Consider the following 16,976-nt stretch of genomic DNA (forward strand, 5'->3'; position numbering starts at 1 on the left):
TGTTGAACGGCCGGACTGATGGCTTTGCTCCTTAGCACTCCTCTCTCCCGAACATCCCATGCGTGTGTTCCCTAAATACTAAGGAAGTCTTGCCCTTGTTTTTAGTTGGTGTAGTTTTTTTAAGCAACTTCCCTTTATTACTAGGGCACTTTTTTCTTTTCCTTTCTACCCGCCCCCCACCCCCCGCACCCAGGCGGTGGAGCACTGTTTTTTAGAGCATTTTACTGCTTAGATTTAGTTAACCAAAGTTAACATCCTGCTTTTGACAGTTGTTACTATGGTTAATCTAACTCATCATTAAAGGAAGCTAGGTGAAGGGGATAGTAAGTGAACAGACTGTATTATTTTTGCAACTTTTCCGTAAGTCTAAGATCTCGAAACAAGATGCAGCAGTGTTTTGGTTTTTAGGGAGGCAACTGTCAGTTTTCCTTTTGAGTTCAGTTGAGGGCCTAAAATTTGTCCCAATGGTTTGTCTGTATAGGGAACTTTTCTTCTGGCTAAAGAAGAAATTCAGCTTGATGAAGCGACTGAGCAGACCAAAGGGACAGGAACCTGCATCACACAGAAGACAAAAAATGTTGCCAGCGAGAGGGAGCTTTATATCCCATCCGTGGACCTTCTGACTGCCCAGGTGGAAGATTGAGCACTTTGGGGGGCAAGGGACAGAAGGCAGTGGAGGAAGAGTCCTTACCCTGTTGAGAAGGTGGTGTAGCCACAGGCGGTGCCCAGTGAGTTAGAGATCTGCCCACTTGGATCGAGTCAGATGCATTGAGTGGCAGGGGGATCGCCTGTGGAAGCAGGCCTCTAAATGTTTCTCCTGAATCAGGAACTCAATCTTGGGCTTCCCCACAGCTTCCCTTTAGTTGCCTCTGCGTTTCTGCTTTTCGGGTTCACTTTCACCCCCACTGCGTTTTCTCTCTTTCCTGCCACTTGGTTATTTGGACGTCTAGTTCCCACTTCATTCATCTTGATTTCACTTGACTGAGGTGTGAGGCATGAATTTGAACAGAGTCCAGGAAGGTGTGGAGCTCAATGGCCTACAAGGCCCCTCAGACAAAACCTGGCTCCAGCATCCACTGCAAGTAGCCTAACGTTGCCCTTTTTGTCCTCAGGACCTGCTGTCCTTTGAGCTGTTGGATATAAACATTGTCCAAGAATTGGAGAGAGTGCCCCACAATACTCCCGTGGGTAAGAATGTCATTCAACCCATGTTGTTTATTAACAGATGCAAAAGTGCTACATCATAGACCCTGGTAGTGAGAATCTTATTCCGAGGAAATACATGGCAAGGATTTCTCCTACAGCGTGACATTAAAACTGCACCAATGGGTCCATTTTCCTCCTTTTCCCTGTTGTCTGTCAGAGTCAGCAATACATGTTTGTGCAAGGCTTCTCCACCATAAAGGGACCCTTGAGGCACCTGGCTGGCTCATTCAGTGGAACATATGGCTCTTGGTCTTGGGTTTGTGAGTTCAAGCCTCATGTTGGGTGTAGGGATTACTTAAAATCTTTGGGGGGGGGGGTCTTCATTTTTCTCTAAATGTTATGTCCTTTTATTCCTTTACATTCCTGGTTCTGTGTCTTGGCCATGGTTTCTCAGGCCAGACAACTGTGACCCTTCTTGTATTCATTGATCTGAAATACTTCCACACCTAATGGTCTGGAGAAATTCTTTACAACAGACCTTGAAGCATACCTAGATTTATTTCAGCCCTGCAGGAGGCAAGAAGCCTGTGAGCTGTTGCTTCTAGACACCATTAATGATGTGTTTCTTTTTTTTTTTTTTTTTTTTGGTTGATGGTTCTTCTGTCTTCATTCTCCAGATATGACTCCCTGCATGTCTCCTCTGCCGCATGACAATCCTTTAATAGAGAAGCCAGTCTTGGGGCAGATACAGGAAGAGAGCGAAGGGGCGGGATTTCAAGTGCTTCCCGGTAAGGGGTTAAATATTTGTCAAGTATATGCATTGTCCCCTCCCGTATTACACCATTTTCACACAAACTCCCTCCTACACTTACCTTAGCATCTCAGTGGGTTTTCTTTAGCATCTCATTTTGTCTTTCAGATCCCACAGTGTCAGTGAAGAGGAAGGCTCCAAACATTGCCTCAGTGGAGGAAGCAGAAGATGACCTGAGTGGGACCCAATTCGTGTGTGAGACTGTAATCCGATCCCTTACCTTGGATGCTGCCCCGGATCACAACCCACCTTGCAGACAGAAGTCCCTGCACAGTGAGTGTCCCCGAGTTCCCCCAGCTAGCAGGGCGCTGTTTGAATTGTGACTGCCCAACCTGAATAGGAAGAAGGGCTCTTCGTCACTGAGAGTGGCGGTTGGGTGACCTTTGTTAGAATTTGGATCATGGTGGTTTCTGTAAACTCCACACACTGTACCTGACCGTTGTAATTATAGCCTCAGAAGCAAAGCAGCCACCATACCCCAGCTTCACCCTTTCTCAGGGGCAGAACTACAGCAGCTGCTTTCTGCTGCCTGAATTCTGCACTGAGGAGTGTTCCTGTAAGTTGACTGAGCTCTTCAGCAGAGACCTGCACTGGCAGCTATAGTTGTGTCCTTTCTCCAAGGACACAGTCCAGGAAACAGTGGGCAGAAGCATGAGTACCAAACTAAGTTTCCCAAGGTTAAATTCTGCTGTAATTAATTTCCTATATAACAGAAACTTCTAGGTGTTGGATAGGTAGAGACCATACGATGTATTTCAAGAACTATCCAAAACTTCAAATTCTAGTGCATCAAAATAATATGGGAAAATTTCTGGTGCTTATTATAATAAAATTTGACCTCTACTTTTACTTATTTTTTTTAAAGATTTTATTTATTTATTTGTCAGGGAGAGAGAGAGCGTGCGCAAGCAGGGGGAGCGGCAGGCAGAGGCAGAAGCAGGCTCCCCACTGAGCAGGGAGCCCAGTGTGGGACTCGATCCCAGAACCCTGGAATCATGACCTGAGCCCAAGGCAGACGCCGAATAGACTGAGCCACCCAGGCGTCCCAAGACCTATACTTTTAAATACGATTTGTCTCACTTCTGTTTAAAATACACACACTCATTTCCCCCTCCCCCCCAGACTTATGTACAAATGCATAACAAAAAATGTTTACAGTAGTTATGTCTGATAGGATTATAGATATCTCTTTTTCCCTCATCCTTGTTTTGCTGATTTTCTGCCATGACTATCCCTTACCTAGCAAAGAAAGGGAGGAAAGTAGGCATACAGTCCTGCAGTATTCACCACCTAATGTTTTCTCTTATTATCGCACCCTTAGTTAATATCCGTTTTGATTAGTCTTTAAGATTCATGGTGCTTCTCAGAAGCCTTGGTGTTTCTCTGTACCTCGTGAGCTTCAGTTCTTTCTGGCTTTGCCTAGGCTTCAGACTTAGAATGTGGCCATTAGTGGTTCACGGGCAGCCCTGCCCTCTGGCCATCCCTCTCCTCTGGCTTTCATGATTGTAGCTCATGACCCACAAGGCTTTATCAGGTAAGGGTAGCACTAGGAGTTGCTTTTAGTTTATAGCTTAAAATGGATTGCTTTCATCCTTTAGTGAAATTTGCCTCCCCTGAAGAGGGACCACTTGGAGATGAGCGGGAGGTGGTTGTCCATAGCGCCAAAGAAGCTGTTGTGGAGGAAGAAGAGGAAGAGCAGGATGAACTCAGAGATGAAGTTCAGAGTCAGTCCTCTACTTCTTCAGAGGATTACATCATCATCCTGCCTGAGTGCTTTGACACCAGTCGCCCCCTGGGTGACTCCATGTACAGCTCTGCACTCTCACAGCCAGGCCTGGAGCGAGGGGCTGAAGGCGAACCTGGGGTTGAGGCTGGGGAGAGACTCACTGGAGGGGAGAACCAGCTGCAGGAGCAGAGCATCAGCGACATCCTCATGACCTCACAGACTCTGGACACAGTACCCCTCATCCCAGAGGTGGTGGGGCCTCCACCACAGCTGTCCAGGTACTATCCACACCCCCCTCAGCTGGGCTGTTCTTCACAGGTGGAATAGGGAGAAAACGACTCCCTCTCTTTTTTTTTTTTTTGTCAGCATGGGAAGAGACTTTTTCCCATAGGAAAGTCTGAATTTAGATGAATAAAAGTTGTGTTTCCTTCCCCACTTTATTGACTCATGGGTAAAGGCAGCAAAACTCATTCTCATGTTAACCCAAACTATAATAGGAAGTTTAAACTATTATGAAAAAAATGTATTCTAAAACCAGAGAACAATTATTTTTCATTATCTCCTGATCTGTGTGTGTCATTGTTCTGTCATGGTATGGCAGATGGTGGAGCCTGGACTAGGATTTAAACCACTCTCTCAGGGAGCTAGACATTTCCCTTAACTAGTACCACTTAATGGAGCAGGGAGCGACCCAACTCAAGCCGGTCTCTCTAGCTTGACGGTGGCTAAAGAGGAAAACCAGAAGAAGAATGAGCCCTTCCTACCTGATCCCTACATTCAAACATGAGATCTGGATCAGAAAAGTGAAGCCTTTGTAGAGAATCTGCCACAGCTGTGCCACGTGTACTGTTTCTCCAGCGTCCCCATAGGTGCCTTTTCAGCTGACTTTTGATATTGTGTCTTTCTGAAAGGAGCCCTCCTTGTGCACAGCCAGATGGTTCCCCAGGAGTGGATTTACCAGTTACCATACCAGAAGTTCCTTCAGTCCCCGATCAGATCAGAGGAGGTAACGACCAGCCTGAGCTTGATGTCTTTTTCTGTGCTCCTTTCTAACGAAACCAAGCACAAATAGGCACTCTGTCTTTGTGATTCTTGGCATTATTTGGAAACCTGCCCTTGTATTTTTTCTGTGGCCCTCCCTCACATTCTTTTCTGTCCTCTAGGTTCATATTTATTAAATGAGACCTCACAGAGGTGGGCATTGTGCTGCAGTGGAAAGAACACAGGCTTTGGAGTGAGACCAGTCTAGGTTCCAGGCCTGGCTTCCCCTTTCCTCACTGTGTGACCTTGAAGTGGTTCAGCACGGTCATAAAACCTGAGGGGCTGTTTTATCGAAAATAAGGAGAATAGCACCTTGAAGTTGTTAGTAGACCTTCAAAGTCACTTCCCACTCTTAATCAAAAAAACAAAACGTGAAAGTACTTAGAAACTAATAAATGGGTATGATAGGATTATAGGCTTTGTTTTTCTGATTAAATAAACAGTCACCTTGCATTGCATTCTGGACAGTTCCTCCTTATCACTTAAAAACCACCTGCAAAATTTCCCGAATATTTTAAATAAATAAATAAATAAACAAATAAATGCTGTGATCAGATTGCTGCTTGCCTCTCAAAACTCGCCTCACTATGAGTTAAACACTAGGCACTTGTGGATGCCGCATCTAACCAATAGCCCTTTTGCTTTTAGAGCCCAGAGGCTCATCAGGACTTGTAAACAGCAGACAGAAGAGCTATGACCACTCAAGGTAACTGGACCCTGTGCAGCCTCTTCTTCAGAAGCAGGTGGATATCCTAGTACTGCTTCTGCTTACACAAGCTTCTCAAAGCTCATGTGCCACCTCCAGAGGACAAAGAAGGAGCACCATCATTCCTTCTTGTTCTTATTTCTCCTGAAGCTTGTGAGCAACACTGAACAGAGGGCTCCAGTTACATTTAAGAGTGTTCACATTCCAGGGGTGCCTGCCTGGCTCAGTCGGTGGAGCGTGTGACTCTTGATCTTGGGGTTGTGAGCTCGAGCCCCACATTGGGTGTAGAGATCACTTAAAAAATAAAATCTTTAAAAAAAAGTGTTCACATTCCAGACCAGTACTCTCAAATTCACCTCACCTTAGTACCAAAGAAGGCAGGAAGATCAAGCCTTGTGCATCTTAGTAATGGTTTCTTAGACACACCTGCATCTCTGTTCCCAATCATCTCAGATTCGTGGCAAGGTGCACTCCTCCCTTCAGTGCCCAGAAAATCACATTTCCTTTGGAAGTGTCTCCTCTGAGATGATAATTAAGCAGACAGACTGCTGACACCCCTCTGTGCCCTTGTCCGTGTAATTTTCAGCTGGGACAGAAGGCTGGTATACTAACCTGAGGGGTGTTTTCCTGCAGGCCTTATCTTGCAGCAGTAGATCTGGGGTCTACATCAAACCAAGCTTTGTAGCTATAAAACTAGTAGGGAAATGATCACATTCTCTTTTTACATCTGACTTCTTTTCTCAGGGAAATCCATTTTCTTTCAAGGATTAGAGCCCAGATTAGCTTGTAGGAAGATAATGGTTTGTGTTTTTTAGGAAGATAATTTGGTTTTCTTCCCCAGGCACCACCACCATGGGAGCAGCATTGCTGGAGGACTGGTGAAGGGGGCTTTGTCCGTTGCTGCTTCTGCATACAAGGCCTTGTTTGCTGGGCCACCAGTCACTGCCCAGGTCAGTGTATGTTTCATTTTCCTGTACCAAAGCCAAGTCACCGGTGAAAATGATGCTGCCTGTCTGGGTTGGAGAGTAGTATGGCATTCTGCCACTTTCTAGCTGTAGGACTTTAGCCAAGTTATTTAAGGGAAGAAAGGAAAAAAAAAAACCTAGTGTTTGTTGAGGACCTGTTACGTGTGGGGAGCTCTTGCAAGTACGTGCTACAAGGTGAAGAAGACACCAGTTCCTGCCCAAAGAGAGTGGGACGCAAGTGAGGTAAACAGTACAGTATAAGATCCTGCACCAGTGTTCTCGGGTGGAACACCTCAGCCTGCTGTGGGCCCCTGCACGGGGCCAGAGAAGGCTTCCTGGTAGGTGATGCCTGAACTGAGTCCTTAAGGACAAAATAAGTATGTGCCAGGAAAGAGAAACAGCATTGTGACAGAGACTAGCCAGTAAAAAGAGTTGGAAATGTGAGCCTGAAAGGTGAATTTGGGCTGGGAAGAGAAAGAAAAGCCCAATTTATGTAGGTGGGGTGCTGTATTAAGTGGTTTGGGTGTTATTTTAAAGGGTAATTGGGGGGTTGAGGGGGAGGAGAGTGAATGGGTTTTAGGAAAATGATTAACATCAGATTTCTACCTAGTAAGATAATTCCACTATAGCGTGGAGGTTGGGGGGAGCCCTAAAGAAATCATTTGAGAATCCATGTGTAGGTGGAAAAGAACTTGGGTAGAAGAGAAAGAGAAATGGCAGAACGATTAAGAGGCTGGAAAGAAGTCAAGGAGGAATCCCGAGTTTCTGGCTTTGGGCAATGGATAGTACCATTCATTAAGAGAGGATGTGCAGCGGGGGTGCTTGGGTGGCTCAGATGGTTAAGCATCTGCCTTCATTTCTGGGTCCTGGGTCCCCAGCTCAGTAGGGAGTCAGCGTCTCCCTCTCCCTCTGCTCCTGCTTGTGCTCTCTCTCTCTCTAATGAATAAATAAAAAATCTTTTAAAAGAGAGAGGATGTGCAGGAAGAAGGATATATTTGGGCAGGAGGAGAAGAAAATTACGTCCGTTTTGGATGGTGTGGAATTTGAGGCACATCCAAGTAAAGTTACCCACAGTGCAGGTGGGCATGTACCTGTGGCTCCCAGAGGAGTGATTTGGCCTGGAGGTCAAGTCACCTGTATACAGATTCTAGCGGAAACCATGTGATTAGGTGAGAGTTCCCAGGAAGAAGGGGTGTAAAGCAAGAAGCAGCCTTTAAGGATCCAGGAAAGAAGAAGGGCCCTGCCCAGGAGCCTAAGAAGTAGGAGGAAGATGTGCTGGAGCTCAGGGAAGGGAGCTTGAATGAGGAAGAGGTGCCAGTGCCTCTAGAGAACAGGGCACAAGTGGAGAGGACTTGGAGAGTGCAAGTATGCTTCATTCTCAAGAGGGAGCTGGAGCACAAAGGGAAGGAGCGAAAGCTGGGCCACAGAAGGCAGAGCGAGATAAATGTTTCTATAGTTGGCCGAGCCAGTAGCAAAGGAGGTTAACAGTCAAGGTGAGAGAGGATAATTCACAGAAAGAGATTTCTGAGGTGGTGAGAGATCATGAAATAGCAAGCAAAGGACATGTGGAAGGATTATCCAGGAAAGGAGGATGGATAATTTCTTCTGAAATAAGAGGGAAGAAGGGAACAGTGGAGTTAGGTGTAGAGAGAACTGCCAGAGACTGTGCTCAACACGTACACACAGTCTTGTCCTAATCTTCTCAACAACCCTGCCAAACGAGGTATTTTGTATCTCCGTTTTCCTACATAAGAGAGTTAATTGATAGTCAACACAGTAAGTAAATGGTAAGAGGTAATCCAAGAATGAAATCTTGCCATTTGCAACGACATGGATGGAACTAGAGGGTATTATGCTAAGCGAAGTAAGTCAGAGAAAGACAAATACCATATGATTTCACTCATATGTGGAATTTAAGAAACAACATCGGGGAAGGGAAGGAAAACTAAAATAAGACAAAAACAGAGGAGACAAACCATAAGAGACTCTTAACTCTAGGGAACAAACAGGGTTGCTGGAGGGGAGGTGGGGGGGGATGGGGTAAATGGATGATGGGCATTAAGGAGGGCACATGATGGAATGAGCACTGGGTGTTATATGCAACTGATGAATCACTGACCTCTACCCCTGAAACTAATAATACACTATATGTTAATTTAAAAAAAAAAAAGTGAGGGTAATCCAAAGTGTTAGGATTTAGGAAGGTTATGTGTCCACCACAGGGCTTGGCCCAAAGAGGGAGGTAAAGGAGTGTTAGCTCCCTCTTTGTGGATTGCTTCTGTTCTTTAAAAAGGAAAAGGGAAAAAAATGCCAAGAAGGTCGCCCAAGATGTCATTTCGCAAGCAGTTTCTTGTTCAGCCCCTTCGCATAACTGACTTAACTCTGCTGGTAACCGTCTCTGCCCCTGCGTCCACTGGCCCCGTCAGCACAGTTACCTTTATCTTCACGGTGTTTCCAGTGCTTGCTTGCATCTTTTCCTTCATCAGGCCAAAGAATGCTTCCTTTTGAAGCCTCCTCCTCTTAGTTTTGAGGACAGTTCATTAGTTGCCCGGTTTCAGGTACACACATACAGAATCCAGAGCAGGGCATTCCCAGTGCTCCCTCAGGCGGCCTGATAGTGTCAGGTGGACAGGAGTTGGCCATAGCCTTGTGTCCAATTCCCTAATATTTTAAACAGATCTTGGAAAGATTTGTATGATTTTCAAGATGATAACAATTTACAAGGCACATAAATGATACCAAAAACGTTGCTCTACTTTTCTTGACTCTACACAGCCAATAGTTTCTGAAGATCAGACAGCAGCCCTGATGGCCCATCTCTTCGAAATGGGATTCTGTGACCGGCAGCTGAATCTCAGGCTGCTGAAGAAACACAATTACAACATCCTGCAGGTTGTGACAGAGTTGCTACAGGTCAACAACAACGACTGGTACAGCCACCGCTACTGAGGAGGGGCCTCGTATTAAATCACTCTGCCTGCTTCTCATGGGTGATCTTTATTCTGTCCTTGGGCGTAGGGGAGGAAGCCCTGGCTTATTTTTTAATCTGATGAATCTATATAGAGCCCATTATTGAATTCTCAAGACAGTACCTGCATTACAGTATTTTTTTGGAGCAAATCAAAGACCAGAACTGAAGCAGACATCGGATGGTTGAATTTTAGGAAAATGGTTTTTCAGTTGATTTGGATAAAGCTCCTGTCTCCATTTTAGTGCATTGAAGAGCATAACTTGAACTTCCTATAGAACCGTTTTTCTTTCTGCTTGTATCAAAGTTGAGTATTTTTCTTTGGATGTTGTGGATGTTTCTATGGGGATATCTGTTGTCAGTTTTTAAAAGAAATTAACCTTGGAGGTTGTTTTCAAGAATTCTTACAATTTTTCTAGCCTACCCCAAGCCTCATAGCTATGTTGTATTGAAATGACACCCAGAGCCCCAGAGAAATCTTGTTACTCTTCCTTGTTCAAAGACAAAGTCATTTCTCTGCGAGACTTAGTAATCAGCACTGTTGTTTTCTAAAAGACCCCACTGGTACATTCAAGAAGATCACCTTCTGGGTCTCCACACTTCAGTGAAAGGAGGGAGTGTGCTCATTAACCCACCAGCACCTATTGAGCAGTGTTTACTGTAGTAATTTTGCATACATTTTTCTTTATTTAAGGGAACAAATTTAAGTAGATAGTGTGAAATATTTTGCTAATACTGTAGAGATGGAGAAAACGTCTATTAAAAAGAAAAGAAATGTAACAGTTACCTTTTTTTCTTAACGTCAGGGCAGAGGTTACTGGCAGATGTTAAGAGTCGAAAGGTGAAAAGTGAAAGGCAGGCTCCTAGTTAATCTAGTAAAGTTAGTTCAGGGGCGGGCAAATAGGAAATGCTGATGCCTTCTTGAATGTTTGAAATCTGCTCAAAGGTACCTAGCCTTAGAGAGCCTAGAACAGGAAGAGGCTGTTTTGCAAAACTTGGATGGGGACAAACTCTGAAAAAGTTTTGAGTTAACCCCAAAATGAATGAGAAAGCTTGCTGCCAGGGGCCCAGGTCCTCATTCTGTTTACAGAAAGGAGTCTTGGGTACAATGGGTGAAGGAAAAGGTAACAAAAAAAACACTAAAAGCTATTATTCATGAAAATGACTTCCAGAAAAAGAAGACTTTTGCCCTCATCCAGAAGGGGGAAGGATAGTAAACTAGTATTATTTAACCTGGTTGGTATTTATAATGAATGGTGATGTTAATCAATCATTAGTCGTCATCATGTTTATTTACAGTATACTTCCTGACCGCTATTAAATAAACCAAGATTCAGACTGCAAGCCAACCAGGCTGTTCATTATTTAAAACGTTTTTATCCGGGCTTTTGGGTAGAGGCTGAGCGGCAGGGTGTGTGTAATTAATTGGGTTGATTTCGGGCGGGACCTGTTCTGACCTCCTGAGTCGTATTGTAGGGGTCCAGAGAGGACCCCGAGGTCCAGTCGTCCGTCCGGTTGTACTTGTACATAACCGCTTCAAGAATGGTGAAATAAAAGTTCTTTGAAAGTCCTACCGGGACTGGCTGGTGCTTGCAAAAGCAGCGTCCGGGCCCCGGGGTGGTCTTTGAAGAGTTGAGCTCTTCCCTCGCCGCTGTGTCGAGAGGGGGCGGGCCCCTGGGAGGGGGGAGGGTCCGGAGGAGCTGGGGCGGAGCCTCCGTAGTCACCGAGTCAAAGCTTGGGGCGAGCCCCTGGGTTCCCGCACTTTCGATTCTGCTTGCAGCCGGTTCTGTCCTGCTGTCGCTCGGGGGTGGGGTAAGGTGCATCCCAGATTTTACTTTCTTTCCCTTTGGGAGGCAAGGGTCGAGGGACCTTCAGTGTCTCCTAGCCTCACGCAGGCACTCGCGGGTTAACAGACTCGACTAATGGCCTCGGGGTGTCTGGAGGGATTTGAAATTCTCCTTCAGTGAAATCCCAGCTTCTGCGGCTGCTCCGGCTGCCCCGCTCCTCGGGCCCCTAGCCGAGCCCGGGAGTAAAGGCTGGAAGCAGCTTAGCCCTTCAGGGAGGCGGAGGTCGCTGCTCCCCACCCTCTCTGACGCTGCATATTCGCTCCCCCAGGACTCTGCTGAAGGGGGCCAGTAGCCTGGCCAGCCCCAGCCGGTGGCCCCTCGGGTCACCCTGCCCTACAGGCCCTTCTCCCCAAAGACACATTCCAGAAACCACACTCTTAGCTGACAGGAGCCCTGGATCCCAGACCTCAACCAGGTGAGGCTCTCTTGATTTTGGCCCAGTGAGGTCTGAGTGCGGTTCACCTTGCCCACTCATTCTGCTCCCAATCCTGAGCCTTTGGGGAAGAATCTGGATTTTTAGCCTTTACCATTCCTTAGTGAAGAATGGACCCTGACCATTGCTCCCACCCTTCCACAGGCATTCTTGCCTACCACACAGAAAGCAGTGAGGAAGAGGTTTCTGCTCCCTTTCAGGGCTATTTTAAGGTTCTTAGGCACACCTGTGACCAGTCTAGCTGCCTTGTTTCAACGAATCCCTGCCTTCCTATTAGGCCAGCACTTGTGAGGGCTCAGGAATGGAAACTTTCCTTCCACTCCCAGGCTGGGAGATCGCAGGCATTTCTGCCTGGGTGTTCTAGACACTTCTTCAGAGTCATCTTGTTGCAGAGGGTGAAGGGACTCTGGACTGCGGCCTCCCCCACCGCCCGCCAGCCCCGTCCACTTCCTTCCCTTGAAGCAAGTGACAGCTCAGCAACTTTCCCAGAAAATAAAGTGCTCGGCCATTCACTTCTGGGGGTCCCTTCTAGGGAAATAACTTCTGCATTTCTTTTCTCTTCCCTCTTGTAGGCAGATTGAGCTCCCCTGCAGTAATGAAAGGAAACGCACTGAGATTTCTGATCCCAGAGTCCCGTGTAACTGCTCAGTTTTCTGTATCCTAGCTTCCTTGGGCTGGAGCTTGCTGAAATTGGGGTGGCGCTCCTTGCGAATCTTGAGAACCCAAAACCAGAGTGACATCCGGTGTCCGTGCTAACAAGCTTAGCCCTGAATTCTGGTTTTTCCTCATTAGCGAAAACTCCCCCTGAATGATGGGTGAGACGTTCTCCCAGTCGGGCTCTCGGGAGGAGGAGAAAAAGTCAATCCTGCCCCCCAGCCTGGCATTTGGCAGCAAGGCTGCCTGCTACTCCAGCACCCGAAGCAGCAAGTCTTTTTGTTCCCGCGTGCCTTGTGATGGGGCTGCCAGTGCCAGCTTTGTGACTTGTCCCACCTGCCAGGGCAGCGGGGAGATCCCGCAAGGTGAGTGGCCCAAGGCTTTGGCAAGAGCCTGGAATCCAGAACAAGCCCTTAGCAGCCAGCTGGTCAGGCCCCTCTGAGCCTCCTGGAATGGGGTTGGGTCTCCCAGCTCTTGGTCCCCCAGCTGCAGGCGGGCCAACGAGATGTTCACTTGCCCTGCGCTCGCTGCAGAGACACCCCCACCCCTCCTGCCCTGGTGGTTCTCCCCAGCCCGGGGGGTCTCCAGCCTCCCTGCTCCCTTAGCAACGCTGTGCCTTAGGATTCAGGAAGTTACAAATGACCTCTCTAGAGAAGCTAGACAGACTTCTCTCATTTACTGGTGCTTTCCGGAAATTCACACCCGTTAATGAAAATCTCACTTCCATTGCAGAGCTGACATAGTTGAGCTGCTGTCATCTGCCCAGCGTTCCCAGTCCTGCTCTGGGGCAGAGGTGGCATGCTTCTGACTCGACTCTGTGGGGCAGAGGGGTGCTTCTGGGAGGCTGGCGCAGGAAGCCTTCGCCATGCATACTTCTTAGCCCTCTCTCTTACCTTCTTTCTCTCTACAGAGCTAGAGAAGCAGCTAGTGGCCCTCATCCCCTATGGGGACCAGAGGCTGAAGCCCAGGCGCACGTAAGTCCACAAGCCGTCACCTCTGGGGGCTGTTCTCTTTGTCTCCCCCATTCTGCCTCCCAACCCCCTGCAATTCTTCTCCATTGGAAGCCTTGCTGAATTCATATATACTAGCTTCATTTCCAGGGTTTTTCCTGGTTTAAGAAGTCTGGGGCACAGCAGATGCCACCTGAGGGCACTCGGTATCCTGAGCTTCGCTACTTCCAAGAAGCATGGCTCCCTTGTGAAAACAGGATTTCTTGACTCTGCAAGGCCTTTCTGGAGGGAGGGAGTGGCCCTGGGTGCGGTCAGTTTGGGGAAGGTATTTTTCCTGCGAGCTTCCCTCTCTGTGGCACCTCAGACCTGCTCGTTCTCTTCCCGGTTGAGGTGGAAAACTAGCTGCTCCCTGTTCTGAGATACTTCAGAGCCTCAGAGGCAGCCCCGAGTTTCCCGGGACAGGGTCGTGACCCTGTTTGTCATCTGGGTCTCTTGGACGTGAATCCCTGCCACCTCCTCCCAAGGTGCTCAGCTGCAGTCTGCGAGCCACCAGCCTGCCCTCCCGGACCCCTGCACCAGACTCTGAGGCTGCCTGTGCCCCTCATAAATACTAACGAGGTGCTGTCTCTTTCATGCCTAGCTCAGTTTTGAGTTAGAGGGACGGATGATGTCCTGTTCTGAATATTAATTTTAAAATTCAGAACTCTCAAATTCATGTGGACATTTCTTCCAGCGATGATAGCTAACATTCGTTGAGCTTTGGTTATGTGCCAGGAGCTGGCATCCGTGCCTTTTCATGCGTTAGCCCATAACGAATTCTGTGATGTAGGTATAGTTCTCTCCGTTTACAGACAAACTGAGGCCTAGGGAGCTTAAGTAGGTTGCTTAGAGCTACTGGGCCAGTGGGTACAGAGAGCTGGGAATGGAAGCCAGGCTGCCTGCCTCCCGATCCTGTGCTCCAACTCACTTTGGGCCACATCTGTACCTGGGCCAGTCCCCCACATCTGGGGAGGTAAAAGCACAGTTGGGAGGGGGCTGGTGGAGGGGAGAGCCTTGTACAGGGAGAGGAGTGTCGCTCTCTGCCCAAGGTTCCGTCGTGTTCAGACTTCTCCCCTCCTCTACCCCGGGTCCTGCTTTCTTTCCCACAGGAAGCTCTTCGTGTTCCTGGCAGTGTTCATCTGCCTTGTGACCTCCTCCCTCATCGTCTTTTTCCTGTTTCCCCGGTCCATCGCTGTGCAGCCCGCGGGCCTCAACTCCTCCACGGTGGCCTTTGACGAGGCTGACATCCACCTCAACATAACGGTGGGTGGGTGCCCACACCCTTGAGCCCCACACCGCCTTGCCGGCAGCTCTTCTCTGTAGCCCTTGTCCAGTGTTGCCATCCCGGGCTCGGGTAGCCAGGGGTACTATGGCAGGCCAGAGGGTGTCAAAGCCTGGGGAGAAGCAGGCACAACCGTGAACCCCACAGCAGATTGTTCAGGATTAGGACTGTACGCAGCGAGGGGTCAGAATCTGGACGAGAGAAATAAAACACAGGGCGTGGTTGGGGGGCATGCCTGAGACTCCCTGGGTGGGCGGAACTGAACAGAGAGAAGCCTCGCAGAGTGAGCCTGGGTCCTGGGCCAGCTTCATGTCTTACGGTGACCCCTTTGCCATTAAGAGCCCCTCCAAGGGGCTCCTGGCGCTGGGCTTCGGCAGCTGAGGCCCATAGTGGGAGTGGGGATCAGTCAGGCAGGGGGCTGGAGGGGGGTTGGGGAAGCTATTGGACTTCTCCTTTTCAAGGATGGTCAGCTTCCCACTTCCCTTTCCCTTGCCTTCGTCCTTAGAATATCTTAAACATCTCCAATAGCAATTACTACCCCATCACTGTGACCCAGCTGACCATCGAGGTTCTGCACCTGTCCCTCGTGGTGGGGCAGGTCACCAACAGCCTCCTCTTTCACATCGGCCCTTTGGCCAGCGAACAGGTGACTCCCTCTCCCTGGCCAGCCCTGCCCACAGAGGTGTGGACATGTGTGGGGGTCGGAAGGGGCAGCTGGGGTTGGGGCTCACCGTGTGCCCATTTGGTTGACAGATGTTTTATGCAGTGGCCAACAAAATCTGGGATGAAAATACCTAGTAAGTATCCCTTGATCGCTTCTCCCTTAGCCTCTTTCCCTGGTTGGAAACCCAGTGTTCTTCCCTACCAGATTTCCTGGCTGCTTAGCAAACACTACAGCCAGCATTTGGCCTTCATTCTCGTGGCCAAGACTGCAGTCTGCAAGGGATTCAGGGTCCCCAGCCCTCTGCCTGTTTGGACTTAGGTTGGAATGAAAAAAGGCCAGAATTGGGTTAATTCTTACACTCTGTGACCTTGGGCTCTTCAGCCTGAGTCACTGAGAAAGATGAATGTCTTGTTTTCTGTTGAGGGAGGGGCTAGCACACACCTGGGCCAAGCCTGTGGGGCTTGGAGGAACAATATTGCAGCAAGGGTGACATGCTCACCTTAGAGGGAGAGAGAAAGAGTGGGAGTGGCATTTGGTGTCCCTGATGGAAAAGAGCCCAGAAGCCTGGGACCTGCAGGTCTCCTCCCAGTTGCCATGCTGCTCAGTGTGAAACATGGTCCCGTGTTCTTTCTCTCTCAGCAAAATCTGTTCCTGGATGAAAATCAAAGTCCACCATGTGCTTTTGCACATCCAGTAAGTAGGGCTTGGAGCCCGGGTGCCCCCCCTCGCCCACTTCTGACCTGGGGCTCTCCTCTGCTCCACCTTGTGGGAGGAATCATCCAAAGCTAACTCCGTGGATCTTTGTTGGCTCTTGGGAAAGCAGGTCCGGCCCCTTCCCTAGATCCTGCCTTGCTTATGAGCCATCGGTGGGACAGCCACAGACAGAGCTGTCTGGATCACAGGTGGGACAGCTGTCCCAGGTGCATTGGCAGAGTAGGGAGCAGAAGGAAGAGCGTGCAGTGTTTAAGGGAGCCCCCCCTCCCCAGACAGCAGAGCAGGGCCAAAGCTTTCCTCTTTGCCCCCAGACACAGCAACAAAGCCTGCTTCCTCTCCAGGGGCACCCTGACCTGTTCCTGCCTGAGCCATTCAGAGCAGCTAGTCTTCCAGAGCTATGAATACGTGGACTGCCGGGGAAACACATCGGTGCCCCACTTGCTGGTCCCTCACCCGCCGTGACCTGTCTGCTGTTCCCGAACCCCAGGCCCCCGCCAGGTTGGGCTCTGTCTCCCTGAGCCCAAGGAAGGACTACAGTGACTTTGCCAAAGGAAAAGCACTGCTTTATTCTACCTCCTCCCCACCACACACACACCCTCAGCACAGGAAGCCCTATGTGAAAGTTAACTTTACACACACACATGCACGCACGCACACCTCTCACGTCCTCTGACTTCCACAGGAAAAGAAGTCTGGTTCTTCTAGGGCCCAGCGCCAGGCTTTCCCCTCGGTCTGTCCTGAGGAGAGTCTGACCTGATGTGTATTCAGAGCTGCCTTAGAGTCCCTGGAGTGGCATCTGCTTTCTGTACTGAGCACCGCGGTTGCCTACCCCCTCTGGGGCTGGCCTTCCTCCCGCCTGAAGAGAGAAATCTTTCCTTTTATCTGGCTTTTAAAACCTGGATCTTTTTCACGTTCTCCACCCAGTGGTGGGAAAGTGACTTGAGGGACATCCATGCTGTCTCGTGCCTTCCTGCTTGGTCATGTGACAGAGTGGTGGCGCTGGTCGGCTTCTCTCCTGGTAACTTGGGCC

The 16,976-nt window shown here is 48.9% G+C and overlaps 2 protein-coding genes across 3 annotated transcripts in view; both read left to right on the plus strand.

The window, feature by feature from the left end:
• Nucleotides 1–10,936, plus strand: part of NBR1 (NBR1 autophagy cargo receptor) — a 29,470-nt gene extending 18,534 nt beyond the window's left edge. For both annotated transcript variants that reach the window (XM_021681784.1, XM_021681783.1), the window contains exons 13-21: nucleotides 482–631; nucleotides 1,113–1,188; nucleotides 1,824–1,934; nucleotides 2,066–2,230; nucleotides 3,556–3,961; nucleotides 4,595–4,689; nucleotides 5,373–5,430; nucleotides 6,272–6,380; nucleotides 9,171–10,936. In XM_021681784.1, coding sequence (XP_021537459.1) covers nucleotides 482–631; nucleotides 1,113–1,188; nucleotides 1,824–1,934; nucleotides 2,066–2,230; nucleotides 3,556–3,961; nucleotides 4,595–4,689; nucleotides 5,373–5,430; nucleotides 6,272–6,380; nucleotides 9,171–9,344 — 1,344 coding nt within the window. In that variant the 3' untranslated portion in view covers nucleotides 9,345–10,936. The remainder of the gene's footprint in view (nucleotides 1–481; nucleotides 632–1,112; nucleotides 1,189–1,823; nucleotides 1,935–2,065; nucleotides 2,231–3,555; nucleotides 3,962–4,594; nucleotides 4,690–5,372; nucleotides 5,431–6,271; nucleotides 6,381–9,170) is intronic.
• A 207-nt stretch (nucleotides 10,937–11,143) lies between these two features.
• On the plus strand, nucleotides 11,144–16,597 carry TMEM106A (transmembrane protein 106A). Its single transcript, XM_021681656.1, has 8 exons — nucleotides 11,144–11,175; nucleotides 12,436–12,662; nucleotides 13,208–13,271; nucleotides 14,396–14,549; nucleotides 15,074–15,214; nucleotides 15,322–15,365; nucleotides 15,872–15,925; nucleotides 16,288–16,597. The coding sequence occupies exons 2-8, from the start codon at nucleotides 12,452–12,454 to the stop codon at nucleotides 16,406–16,408; spliced, it is 789 nt and encodes a 262-aa protein (XP_021537331.1). The 5' UTR covers nucleotides 11,144–11,175; nucleotides 12,436–12,451; the 3' UTR covers nucleotides 16,409–16,597.
• The last annotated feature ends 379 nt before the right edge of the window (nucleotides 16,598–16,976 follow it).

This window comes from Neomonachus schauinslandi, chromosome 15, assembly GCF_002201575.2.
Source record: "Neomonachus schauinslandi chromosome 15, ASM220157v2, whole genome shotgun sequence".
Classification (NCBI taxonomy): Eukaryota; Metazoa; Chordata; class Mammalia; order Carnivora; family Phocidae; genus Neomonachus; species Neomonachus schauinslandi.